The sequence below is a fragment of the Sceloporus occidentalis genome, unplaced genomic scaffold, assembly GCF_023333645.1.
Source record: "Sceloporus occidentalis isolate IW3139 unplaced genomic scaffold, rSceOcc1.0.p SCAF_26, whole genome shotgun sequence".
Taxonomy (NCBI): Eukaryota; Metazoa; Chordata; class Lepidosauria; order Squamata; family Phrynosomatidae; genus Sceloporus; species Sceloporus occidentalis.
In genome coordinates, this window is record NW_028317006.1 from 6,741,619 (window position 1) to 6,756,569 (window position 14,951).

A 14,951-nucleotide genomic window follows, 5' to 3' on the forward strand; every position below is an offset into this window, starting at 1 on the left:
TGAAAGGGTTGAATAGAAATTGTCACATCTGATATGTAACTTTAATTAAATCAAGAACTCAAGACCATTTATCACTTGCATTTTTTAGTTATACAAATTCATATTCAGGGTGTTACTTGCAAATATTCTCATAATTTCCCATGTCTGCTTACTGAGACATTGAATTTAAATCCTATTGTCTTCCCAGGAAATAGTAACATGGACAATAGCAGCATTTAGCCCAAAGTGCTAGAAATTCCTTATTAGAATGCATGTTATCTATACATTTGATCAAAAATGTAAGGCAAGGAGACAAGCACAGCCAGGTAATATTGCAGTTCCCAGAGACAGCACAATAGAAACATGATTATGAATACTTACAGGATATAAACATATTTTATATGATATAGACATGCCAAGTAGTGTTAGCGATAATGTGGGATGGGTCAGTTCCCCTTGCTGTGTTTAGACTTGAACTAGAAATAAGTGCGACAGATTTCTACAGAAGTGCATAGTTAGAATGCGGTACATGTACAAGAGACAATTTATCCCAATCAATGTGATGTGATTAATCTGTGCTCTTTATCCTAAATTAGTTTCTTAATTTACATGTTATGGGCCAGCATAAAAAATAGGAGTCTGTTCAGTTCCCTCCCCATATCATCACCCTGATTTGAAAAGTTTTGTTACCATAGCAACCAATGAAATTGTCCAAAGATTTTATACTTAGCCCCGTTTATATACTTCGCATGCGTGATGGGCCTTCCACCTGCTGTGGACTGCATAGCCAAGGATGGGTAGCCAGGTAAGCCCAGTAGCTACCAGACCAAAATGTCATCACACTGGCTAGAAAAAAGAGCTTTCTAGTTGCAACTCTTGGCCCGACTGTGCTCACCGGCTGAGTTTATAACAATATATATACAATACGTGTAAATCCATAGTTTTTCTTGCATTTTAATTAGGCTGCCTGCTTCCTTCTTAGTTTTTTTATGTGCATTGTGTTTCAAACTGTGTTTTGCATTTTTCTTTCTCCAGGAAAGATTAAATGAAGTGCCATGCTGATCCTACATATGAGGATACCAGGAACATATGCCTCAGACCTGAGCTGCCAAACCATATAAAAAGGTCAGGTGAAACACTTTGATCCGCAGAACAATATAGCTTCGAGAATCAGATGCATTCAAAGCTCTTTGATGAGGACAATCACACAGTCAAAATGCTTGTTTAAAACCATATGTTACAAACTGATACACCTTCACTGTTATTGTCGTTGCAAGAGCCATAAACTCACCCAGCTGTTCACAGCTGCTTTATTTAAGTAAGTCAAATAAGGATGTAGTTTTCATTGCCTTCCTTTCTATTGTATAGGGCTCATTTTACTGTTATTAATTTAGAATTCTCCATCTTTGTTATAGTACTATGGAATCTCCCAGCACAACATAAATAAAAAGTAATAATAATATTAGATCTATAAAATATTGGGGAACTAATAATTATTATTAAAACACATTTTAAATTGATCTGCAAAAGAAAATGGCAAGGCTTTTGCACAGGTAATAACATTTCATCCTAGTCAAACATGGCTGAAATATAGTTTAACCTAAAGATTTATTCTTTGCCATTATAAAGGCTGCTTCAGCCATCAGTAACATGCATATTGTATTTTAAGACCATGAATAGCTAATACGATGGCATAACAGGTGCTTTTTTCTGTGAAATATGAACACAAGTAGAGAACTATTGGGTTAGATGAGCGGTGAGGGTGCTCCTTTTTAGGTTTTTCACAGGCTGCTTGTCCAATCTACCCTTCCCAGCTTTGCTCTGAGCCGCCATAGTCATAAGGCATTACCTTTCCAGCTATGCAAAGGATAATCGATGAGACATCTACAGCAGTACAATACTTTAGTACATCACTGGTTAACAGCCATGTTAACTCACTTACCTGGTAGCTTCTACGTAGCCACATGAGTAACATCAATGCTAGGCTAGAGGTATGCTAAGGTATAATATTGTCCCATGGGCCAACATCTGCTTACTCGCACACAAAGAAAAGGCTGACAGCAAGGGAAGAACATTTTGTCCTTTCTATGCTTTCCTTGCCAAAAAAAAGCTGCATTGGATTCTGCTGGAACAAACTGCAGATTACCCAGCACTAAGAGAGGGGGGCCTACCTACTATTTTGTAGAATTCATCTTTTTCTCTACTGATGTGTGATATAATGATCAGCTAATATTATCAAGTAATTATTTTTATTATTAATAGATAATCCGTTTCTTTCAGATCATGGCAGTACACGCCATTGTGAACCATACTCTTCGTTCTCTAGTTGCACCAGACACCAATGCCTCGGCATTATCCTTGCCAGGCCCGTGGACAGAGCCGGCATTCACAGTTGCTGCCAAGTTCCGCGTGGGCGTCACCTGCTTTTTCTTCATTATAGCATCATGCAGTAATGTAGCTGTTCTGGTCAGTATTAGTGGCAAAAGATGTAAGTCCCACTTACGTGTCCTTATCCTGAGCCTCTCTGTGGCTGACCTTCTGGTTACCTTCTTGGTGATGCCACTGGATGCTCTGTGGAATATAACGGTGCAGTGGTATGCAGGGGAAATCCCATGCAAGGTCCTCAGCTTTGCAAAACTATTCGCCATGTACTCTGCAGCATTTGTATTGGTGGTGATCAGCTTGGATCGTCATTGGGCCATACTGTATCCTCTTAGTTTCACAAGTGCTGGGCAGCGCAATCGTATAATGCTGTGGACAGCCTGGGTTGGAAGTCTCCTGTTGGCATCGCCTCAGGTACAATTTCTTTACTGCTCTGTAATACTCTATAATGCTTTACATTGTATTTTGTTTTTATTGTGCCAGCAGATTCTGTAGCTCTATTATGATAGGTGAGAGTATAAAATGAACAATGACATGAAAACCGACAGTATAACACACCCTAAGACATACTGGTATAGAAGGAATAGAGAGAGCCCTAATTTTGCCATATTATAGTCTATTAAGAGGTTGATGAAGAAGAAGGCATAAGGTGTTTCAACAATAGCCATGATAAATGTATCTTGGACTTGGCAACAAACAGTGTATAAAGAGGCAAGAACAAAAACAATAAATCTGAGATTAAAAATTGACTTGCAGCCTGGTTCAATAATGCATCACATAATGTCATTTAAGATAGTAAATCAATCAGCAATCTCCTATATTGTCTGTATTAAGAAGTATACACACAAAGCCTGAATTTGTTTCCTGCATTGGCAATCTCAGTAATTGACAGGGGTTTTAAACCACATCAGTTACCTGTTCAGTTGTTGCCTGTGTTTGCTTCTAACCGAAAGCACAAAAAGAAAACAATTAGCCAGTAATGTAAATCCATTATTTAAACTCAAATGCAGATGCATGTATTTCTTTTTTTTATTTTCCAGTAATTTCTATAACATTTTAATGCCATGATGATATTGCTACTAAACCAGTTATTACCCCAGAGCATGTGTAAGCCAATACTAGTCCCAGTTCCTAAAGGTTTTACACGCATTGCTGTCTTCTCCTATACACAGATAACATCTATTCATTGTGGGCTGGTATTGAGTTCTGGGACCTGCGGCAATCGAGAGGACTCTAAGATATAGTTTGGGCTGCTGTCAGCCTTGGTCTGATAATAACCCCAATACTTTTAGTCCACAATCCCCATCAGTAAGGCATACTTGATAATGGCCTGGTCGGCTTCACATAGCATACCTTAACAGATATTCATACATTGAGTACGGGACTCCATTGTGTGTATAAGTAAGCCTGTCAGTGTCTGTATATATAATTGCTTTGTTGTGATTGACAGTAAATGTAGAACTTTGTACATTTTTCGTCTGTTTCTTCCCACTATAGCTTTTTCTCTTCCGCCTTCGTACCGTTCCGGGAGTCAACTTCACACAATGTGCCACCCACGGGAGCTTCCCACATCGCTGGCAGGAGACCACATACAACATGTTCACTTTTTCTACCTTATTTGTAACTCCACTTGGGGTCATGATTGTGTGTTATACCCGTATCCTGTGGGAGATTGGCAAACAGATGAAGCATAAGAATGGTGAGTACTGTTCGGTCAGTAATAGTAGTTTGGATTGACTGATACCAACTGGTTGCTCTGCTGAAAATACCGGACAAACTGTTATTTGTCGAACGCAACCTTTGGACAACCAAAGGCCAAAAAACCCACAGAGACAGTAATGGGATTAGTTGTTTTATCTACATATTTATAGCTATCTATGACTAGCAGTGCCACTTTACTCTTTATTTATGTGTGCATTATATATGTATAAAGCAAAATGAAATACACTAATGCCCTGTCACACGTGTACTAAAAATGGAATGTTAAAAGCTTTGGGGTCGATGAATTTCTTTCAGATTTTTTATGCCTTATCAATAAACTCTCAATGAAAAAAACACAATAATTAACAGTGATACCACAAGACCATTTTATGTAACTATTTATTTTTATGTATTTGTTACTACGCTTGTACCAATTATTTAGCTAACTATTTACTTGTTGGGAAATTATTTATTTGATTTGTCTGTGATTTATCTGTATACAATTTTATGTTATCTGGTTTATCCATAGTTATGTTTCTGTATACTTTAAAGTGTGTCAGGTAAAATAGTGTGATATATAGTATATCTATTTGTGTTGTAAGCCAATTGATTGGTAATTCAGACACAGCTCCTGAATATAAAAAGTGATAGTATTGTATAGAGCTGTAACACTCTATCCACTATATGCGGGGCCAGTACTAAACATGATCTTAGATGCAAATTAACTGCTTCGGTAAAGTACACCTTATTTGCTTACCAAGCCATGTATCGCTATCACAAAATCTTCTGGTAACAAAATTAACACCTGCACCAGACGCAACTATATCTGATGTTCTTTCGGGAGGGCAGTAAGGTATCTGTGAATCAGCACATCTATCTCTTCTACTGCTCCTCATCCAATCCATGTTTTAGGAAAACATGGGAACCAGGTTACATTAGATCATGATAAAGGGAAGCCCTTATACTGGTAATGGGTTTCACATCCTCTTTCTGCCTATCTATCTATCTATCTATCTATCTATCTATCTATCTATCTATCTAGTGACATTTAGTGTTGTGTAGAGATGGAGAAGCTTTCTGCAGTCCTTTCTAACAACCATTAGCGTGCTGGAAAGAGGGAACACATCCATCCACCTGGTACTAAGCCGTGTATGAACACAAGAAAATCATGTTTTCATCCATCCCAGGTTTACATTTGTTCACTCAAACCTCTCCTCTGCGCACTTCCAGCTCCAGAAAGCAATCCTAACATTGCATTACTAAAGTAGGGACAAAGGGATGAATGTGTCCTGAAAGTTTTATTACAGTAATATCAGGTATGCAGGTCAAGGCTTGAAAGACAGAACATGAAAAGCCTCACTTATCATCCCTCACATCACCACGTCAGCACAGTTAGGTGGGGGCCCCTGCTGGTATCCAATCTTTAAGAAATCCTTTCTTCTCTGGACTGGCTGTTTTGCAGCAGAGAAAAGCTGCTAATTGGGTCGGAGACAGCCTTTTAATGCCACGCTCTGAGACGGCTAGCAAACTATTTATAGAAAATAGGTAGTTACAGGAAACCCACACTCGCAGGCTCTGGATGCAGACAGTAGATCCCTAGGCTAGATACAGGATAAATTAATAAGCTTTTATCCTTCACTGGTCACTCCAATCACCGGCTCAACTGACAAGCTACGTTAACCCCATAATAGGCAGGCACTGAGCACCCCTGTGGCTCTAAAATGGCCTTAGAAACATTACTTTAAATTGATCAATATTTCTTGAAGTTCATATGCCCATTCTTTCTGTAGATGCACCAGGGAATGTAAACGGTAAATTCATAAGAGATAATAGCGTAGAAATAATATGTGCAAAGGATTTGAAATTGTATCGTTACACCAATGTGAACCTAGGTTTATTGGATCATTGTTTTAATTACATTCATAAGCAAAAAAAAAAAGAAAACATAAAATAAATTATTATTTTGCAGCAAAGACTGCAAACAATTTTTTGCACCATTGATAGATAGATAGATATAGAATGTGGCTTTGCAGAATTCACAAACCACATACTACATACTTAACTACATTTAAGCTATTTTCTGGGATCCCAGGTTGCCAAATGCCCAAGATCTATAGCTCTCTATAGTGTCATCAATGAATAGCTATCTATCTATTTGAAACTTCAGCTTCTATAATGTTTTGCATAGATTTAGGACCGCTAACATGTATTCTTGCCTCAGCATCATAAGACTTTTAGCTGAATATCTGCTTGTTGGCTACCCTGGACTAAAGGAGAATCCAGCCCTGCCCCCATTTAATAGATTGTTTCTCTTTCTTAAAATGTTCCACACATTGCACTTACGGTCATGTGGCCAGTATTTAATTCATGCAAACATTAATAAGTTATTTAATTATGCTTCCACTTTCTGCCGGAAAACATTTGGCTTATCTTAACTCTCATCTGATATTGCATATCAGGAGACTATATGTGATGTCATCATATAAGTAGTCCCTTTGTTGTTATAATGAAGGCACTTTCTTCGTCTTTTTTATAATGGACAATGATATGACGGTCAGGTAATGTAAGCATGTTATAAAATTGTGTAAATTGTTTATTCTATTAACAGAGCTTGCAAGAAGTAAGAATGATCTCATATCCAAGGCAAGGTTGAAAACCCTTAAGATGACGCTGGTTATTGTGGCTTCATTCATGATTTGCTGGACACCTTATTACCTTCTGGGAATATGGTATTGGTTTAAGCCAGAGATGATCCACCAAATTCCAGAATATGTCCATCACTCCCTGTTTCTCTTTGGCTTGCTGCACACCTGCACTGACCCTCTAGTTTACGGATTATACACACCATCTTTTAAGGAGGACATGAGATCTTGGGTCAGAAGAATGGGGAGTTTGATGTCCAGAAAGGCTAAAAACAGCAAACAACTAGCAGGTTCGGAAGTGAACATTAAAGACTTCACCTCTGTTGATGGGCCATCGTCAAGTGGAATCACCCTTCAGTCTGTTTTCTGAGGCAGTGACTACCAGTGGATCTTCTCACATCAAACAGATTTAACAGGGAGTCTTCTTTATGTGTTGAGAATACAACATGTCAGTGTATTATCATGAATAAACCTTCCCTCAGGGTATGTCAGCATAAAGAACTAGTCTCACTTTCTTCAGGTGATCTTTGATGAGTTGGTCAGGAAGAAGATAGGACTTATCTCAGCTGATAATGTTAATCCTTAATCATATTACTGGTAAATCAGTCATTTTCTGTTAGTCTCATCTTTCTACATGTAACTCAGCAAGGCCTTTTTTCATGTTTTTTTGATGACTTTGGTGCATGAACATTTGCTCAGATTTAATAGCACACCGTATTTTAGCACAAAATATTTATTTTTCCAGATGATCTCTGCAGCCCTACATACAAAGCTAATGTAAATTTGAAATATGTTATTACGTATTCAAAGAAACCTACCTATTTCACATTCCATAATTGAAGTTTTCCACTGCAGTATCCAACATTGTTGAAGCACCTTTGTATCTAATCTTAGCAGAGACAGAATGCTGTTAGCATATGTGGTCATAAAGTGTTTTATACACCCAGTAGATACACTTTCACCAAGGCACGTATCATGATAAATGTCTAATCTCAGATCTAATTAGCATAGGTGTAGTACATTATCCCTGTAATCAATGGTGAATGTAAATGTGTAGCATAGATCAGTAGTAAGTGATGTTGCGAAAAAGTACCTTTTGTTAAGATAGAGGTCATTGAGCCAAAAGGGAATCATAAAAACTATTTACTGTGTCCCGAGGGACTGATCAATAGAGGGAGGCAGGGGCCTGCGGGATTTTACGTTTTTAAATCTTTAAATACATATTGAAAGAAATTTGAAAAATCGAATCTCCACAGGGCCCTATCTTATACCCAGCAAATGTTCTGAGCTTCTAGAATAGAGGGACATTAGGGAACGGAAATGGACAAAGAGATCTAAAGAGGTATACTTGGGAGAAAAAATGAAAAAAAGTGAAGCCCACCGGGGTCTCCTGCCTTCTCAGACAGTGAATCATTTAATTCATGCTCTGCCAAGGGATTTCTCAAGAATCTTACAAGGTAATCTTGAGCTAGTCAATAGACCTGTAGAAAGCGTCCCTAAAATTACCCATCTAAAGCCTTGCAAAAAAATCCTTAATACCATAGCTTCATATATTGCAGGTAGGAGCTGTCCTGGGATGTTGCCGTAAAGCTATTGCAAAAATATATATTATATGTTTAAACATATAAAAAAAATTGCACTTTATACTAGTAGAGAACCTGGCCTTTAAGGAGTTCATGCTTCATAAAGTATTATTTTGCTCTTCTTGCTGCCATCCACAATGTTAATGATGTATAAATAAATACTGTACCTTCTATGGTTAGATGGTATAGAGGTATACTAGCAAACTAAGGGGGATATATAGTCTGATATATAACGTTATTTATTTTATTTTAATAACAGTTATAATAAAATCTTTAGTTAGGCTATTGAGCACACATCTGGGCCATTTCAGCCTGTTTCTCAGGGATTTTCTCTGTAACAATTTCTTTATTGAAATATTTCACAACCAAATCTCACACATAATCTCTAGGAAACGTTATAGAACGTTTATCTTGGACATTTCATAATGGCATAGTGGCATATTTATTTTACTACTACTGCTGTTAGAATGGTGTATGATTTAGCTAAAAGGGTAGTTTATTGAATGATTAGGATTTAAATGAGCTCTGTCACAGTTTTAACTTTTACCCAGTCACTGGTTTGGTTAAAATAACAGGTAGGTACTAGGACCCTTTGACTTAACCAGTACTGTGATTTGAGTCTTTACTCTGAAGGGATTGTTTCTGTTGTGGTGATTTCACTTTTTCTGTTAGCTTGGCCCAGTCTAGTATCATTTATATAAATATTAGCACACTGCGAGCACCGCACAGGTAAGCAGCAGGGCTCCTGCAGATGATAATTTTCAGCTGTTTTTTTTTTTATTCTGCATTTTGCTGATAATGCCCTTTTCGGCCAATATATTTCAGCCTCCGATATAACGGTTCATCCCTATTGTACAGCGCTTCTGAATTTGATGGCACTATAAAACAATAAATAATAATAACATACCACTCCCTCTCCACTTCTGTTAAATGTAGATGGGGAATAGGAGGGTAGTAGACAGAAGCCCCTGTATGAAGCCACTCTCCAGAAGAGATTCGGGTAGCAGGTACCTACTCTGTGACGTTCCCTGGTATGAGAAGTGCCCATATTTCAGCTGGGAGAATAGAGTCTATTCTCTTCAGTTTGACCTAACATTCTCTCTGTCCGTGTAGCTCTCACACGCATTGAGTGGACATTGATAGAGAATCAATGGCAAATAGGATCCTGTTTGGGCCCTCAGCTGCTGCCCCCTTATGCCATGTAATAAAGGTAACCCTGCATGTGCATAATTCTATGTAAAAAATAATTATTGTCAAAATTTGTTTTATAAATAAAATATTTTTTCCTTTGAAACTGTACATTTAAGACTATGTTGATCATGTAACATCATTGCATTAAAATGCTTCCAAGCTATACAGGGTTTCACGGAATACACAGTGTGTGCAGCCAGTTCCCATATAACCAACTACAGTCCCTTCTGCTGCCCAACATGGAGTCTGGCAGCCAGGCACCGATCTGGGAATGTCATTCTACTGTAAAATTCTTTACGCATGAGCCAGCGAGTTGAGAACTGCAATTATAAGTATGATTCTGGTAATAATAGTCTTATAAGAAAGAATCAATAACACATTATCCTTGTTATCAGCAAACCTGAGAACTTTCCAGGTGTGACCCAGTTTCCAATTGAAGAGCTACTTCTCCAGGTCTCTGTTTTGCTTTTCTATTTCTCTGTTTGGTGTTTGGCCATACCCACTCCCTGCCCATTTCTGTTCTTGCTCCAAGCCCATTTAAGGCTGTCTGGGGCTAACCTTGTCCCTCACAAAGCCACCCCAAAAGAGGGAGATCTTAAGGTAGCCTACCATGGAAAGTTCCCAGGTATCAACATCATATTGATGTTATGTAATTTGGAAAACTCTGAAGCCTGTGATATAGTTGTGAAATGGTCAGACACTTGGTACACCTAATGTCCAATGCAAAGCATACTGAATAAAAGTAGTAAGTACCTCCAAATGTTAGCAGATCAGTTTTCTTATACTACACTGTTTATATCTCCTCTGTTTAGCAACAGCCCTAGTAACTGGCTTCTCTAAAGTAAATACACCATAAAAAAGCATGAGGTATGGCAAATGAATACTAAACATGCTACTGCATTTCATGTTTTTGATGTGTTTTGCTTTAAAGTGGAAATCTGTATATTATAGGGCTGCAACAACGAATCGATAAAATCGATAATAATCGATTATGAAAATCGTTGTCAACGATTTTCATAATCGATTAGTTGAATCGATTTTTATCGATTTATAAAATTATGTTTTTCAGAGCAAACGCTCTGAAAAACTCCCGTCCTTCTATAATCCGATCTCAAACAGAGATCGGATTATAACTGTAGAATCCAGACCCCCCGCAAAGCTGCAGGAGACCTGGATCCTCTCTGCCACCCGGTGAGGGTCTGTGCAAAACACACAGACATCCTCCGCTTCTCCCCTTCCGCTTCTCCCCTCCACTTCCGCCGGGGCTTCTATTACTGAACCCGGCGTCATGTGACCTTCCGGTGCGGCTTCCATCATGGAAGCCCCAACGGAAGCGGAGGGGAGAAGCGGCTGTCTGCGTGCATCACACAGACTCCTACCGGCTGCCGGAGAGGATCCAGGTCCCGCTGCAGCGCCTGCAGGGGATTTGGATTTAAGTGGGCGATGTGCGCAACCTCCGGTACTTCATCTCGCTGCCACTTCCACCTGCCCCACGAGGGGTTAATATATCAACAGAAGAAAAACAGGACAAGTAAGCAGCACTGGGTAAGTATTATCTTTATTTTTATGCTCATTTGCCCTGTGTTTCTTCTGTTGATATATTAACCCCTGGTGGGGCAGGTAGAATTTTTGCGGGATCTATTAATTATGTGCATTTGTGTTGTTTTTTTTATGTCTATAATATTTGATTTATTGTCCATATATTTATATATATTTATATTGTATTGTGTATTTTTTTTGTCTATATTTAATAAATATAAATATAAAAAACAATTTTAGTGATGTCAGTTTTTCTTATATCGGGGGGGGCATAAGACATATCAGGGGGCACAGTGGCATAAAGGGGCTATAAGGCATATCAGGGGGGACAGTGGCATAAAGGGGCTATAAGGTGTATCAGGGGGGACAGTGGCATGAAGGCGCTATAAGGTGTATCAGGGGAGACAGTGGCATAAAGGGGCTATAAGGCATATCAGGGGGGACAGTGGCATAAAGGGGCTATAAGGCATATCAGGGGGGACAGTGGCATAAAGGGGCTATAAGGCATATCAGGGGGGACAGTGGCATAAAGGGGCTATAAGGTGTATCAGGGGGGACAGTGGCATGAAGGCGCTATAAGGCATATCAGGGGGCACAGTGGCATCTCAGTGGCATATAGGGGTAAAAGGCATATCGGGGCATGGTGGCATATCAAGGGTAAAGGTATATAGGGGGCTATAAGGCATATCAGGAGGGCACAGTGGCATATCGGGGCACTGTGGCATATATGGGGCTATAAGGCATATCAGGGGGCACAGTGGCATATTAGGGGACAAAGTGGCATATCAGTGGCATATAGGGGGCTATAAGGCATATCAGGAGGGGTATAATGCATATCAGGGGACAGAGTGGCATATAGGACGTATCCCCTTATATATATATATATGAAAATAATCGTTAGTTGCAGCCCTAGTATATTATATCAATCGATGGACTTCTAAGAACAATCCCTTTCATAGTGAGAGCACATGGGGCTAAAATAAGTAGTGGTTTCATTTATACTTATTTTTTTTAGATTTTCAGGTTATCGTACAATTATGTGTATGGCACCAAAACCCAGGATTTACATGGCATTCTCTCCTGATCTGGATCATCGATGAGATGGTTGCCTATAGAAAAGCACACATATAAAAACACACATATAACAACATCATATTATACAAAATTCAATCAATAAAGTGTATAGGGAAATACAATTGGGTGATAAAAGTACTTGCAGTCATGGTAGGTATGTAAAAAAACAGTTAAAAAAGCTACATTATCTTGGTCTTTGCTGTAACCTGGTAAACATGCAGGTTAGCGGCCCAATATAAAGATGGCCTAGACTATTTTCTAGCTGGAAGCCAATAGATTGGATGTGGGCCTCACAGATTTTTGTATGTTCTCATTCTGCTTCTAAAACTCTCATAGATTATATTATTTACCAGGATCCCAAAATGATGTTAGTAAGAGTTTAATTAAGTGCCTTGGCCTAGCAAGCTCCAATGAATGTTGTTTGAGAAGCATTTTTTATTTAAAATGTCTACACTCATGTACTGCGGCCTATTACCTTAGGCTACAGTATGATTTTGGAGTCCAGCAACCCCAATTGTTACATTGCACTAGGACTGCCACCTTTGGGGAAAAACTAGATTACTAGTAAACCCATTAATAATTAGAAAAATGCTTATTTTAAAATAACATTCACATCTCACTGATACTAATTTATGCAGAATACTATAATATTGTAAAAGTGGATATGTATGATCTGAAATCCAAATGCAATAATGCCCGAATAGCCTTTGAATCAATTGAATGCTACCACTAATTTCTCTGAGATTAGGGGTAGCATTCATAATCCTGTTCATTCATAACCCCAAATGATAAAACTGCAAAAAATATTTGTTTTGCCACAATAAAAAGCAGTGTTTTCTTTTTAAAAGCAGTCACCTATTGTGTTACATTCTATACAACATGGCTAGAGCCATTAACTCCATTTGTACAATGAATAATTTGTACAATTTAATTTGTATCATTAGCAGCATTACCTCCAATAGTGTAAATGAGCGGTGTCAGTATTACTTCTTGGTGTATGCAGTTCACATGGAAACAACAAGTTTTAATCTCATGAAAAATCCATCTATATTGCCTACAAAACACTGGTGGGAAAGAACATACAGCATATATTAATCTTAGTCTGGAGAATGTCAAAATACTTCTTCATATTAGCCATTTGTACCTGTTCTTGCCCAGTTATTTCAGACAAACACACTGCCTTGTGTAAAACAATACACTGGAGTTCATTTGCTAAAGCAGAAGTTAGTTGGTGAGGTGGTATTTACTTGGCCAAGTTAATAAAGTCACATAGATAAATTGACAGCTGTTTATACATCAATGACACTCTATTAATGCTTCTATTAGGATATCCACACCCGGAGTGAGCTGGCGTTATACAGTATAAGCCAAATCTCAATGGGCAGACAGACAGGCTATATTTTCATATTTTTTATTACTTGTAACCATTTCATATTTATGATATGTTGTGCAAACAGAATCGTCAGCAGATGCTGCAAGTTGGCCACTGGTCTCTTTGGGACTACAGCTACTGTGGTACTCCGCCAGATACACAAGTCCAGCAATTGAAGTGTCTCTGCCGACTGCTCCCAACATTGCATATCACATCTCTATTTGTTATTGCTATATGCTGATATACATGTGATATAAGCAAAGTTTAGTGAGATAACTCTTTGGGTTGCTGAACACTTCCACCAGCCTGTACCTATGGTATAACATTTTTGCAGCTGCAAATCAGGACATCTGCAGTGATGTGGGACGCAGGGCAGGCTTCCTAAATTAAGAACTTTCCCACAAAAATTGAGATGGGTGGCAAGCCTACATCACAGTTGGGCCAGTGACGAATTTCACTGCATTCAGTTTACTCTAAAAGCCATTTAAAACTATAAAATCTTTTTTGTTTTTGTTAGATGATAGGTCATTTGCAAATCTTTGACTTTAGAAGAAATCCGACAAAAGAAATTAAGCCTCTGTCTCAAGAGTCCTCTTAGCTTTAATCACTGGCCGAACAGTGTGGTGCATAAGGTATTAGTTCGCAATGTGACCTTGGGTTATGTCCTTAATTTGTAGTCGCAGGCCAGATGCCAGGCACGGCAACAAATTAAGTTGCTGGTTTTCATTTGACCTTTTTGCTGTCAGGGGTGACTGCGAGAAGCAATGCTTTCTTGATATACTTCTCTTCTCATAAACAGATTTAATCAATTGATGGATAACCCATAGGTTGGATTTACATTTACAAGTGTATCTTGCTTGTCCTTTTAATGCAATATAACAGTCACAAATAGCAGCAGATAGTAAAATGCAATGTTTGGAAGCACAGAGCGCAGACCTCTGGTGTATCTAATGGTGGACCTAAAGAAAGATAACTCAGTAACTAAATGGGAGGCTATAACGCATTGCTTGTAAACTCTACAGGGCAAGGGTATGACTACTCTAATTACTGCATGTATTGAACCTTCTGTTAATTATGACGTCTACTAACCCCAAATAAATAAATGCTTACATACACAAAAACAAAATGTTTACAAAGCAACATATGAATGAAATATTTTGCACATAAGTTATCTGTTGGGCCAGATTTGGCACATTCAAAGATGTTAAATGAAGAAGATAACCTTCTAAGTTTACAATTCAAGGTTAGCATTGTGGTGTATATGTTGACACTTCTTTAGTTTAAAACCTTCATGACCGAGATCTGGTTGAAGATTTCTGCAGCGTTTGTATTTAGCTGTATCTTTCTGCTTTCTCATTTACTGTACCCACACAAAATAGATAGTTTTGTTTTTCTGGACAAAAAAAAATCTCTATTTTGGTCATATCATCTCATTTACTTAAAAAAAATTAGATTCTAATATTTAGAAACACCATATGTTTAAAGGTT

At 38.3% G+C, this 14,951-nt stretch overlaps 1 protein-coding gene across 1 annotated transcript; it reads left to right on the plus strand.

The window, feature by feature from the left end:
- The first annotated feature begins 2,262 nt into the window (after positions 1-2,262).
- On the plus strand, positions 2,263-7,074 carry LOC149300061 (gonadotropin-releasing hormone II receptor-like). Its single transcript, XM_089485732.1, has 3 exons — positions 2,263-2,775; positions 3,859-4,060; positions 6,671-7,074. Exons 1-3 carry the CDS (start codon positions 2,263-2,265, stop codon positions 7,072-7,074), a joined length of 1,119 nt encoding a protein of 372 aa, XP_089341858.1.
- Positions 7,075-14,951: the final 7,877 nt, after the last annotated feature.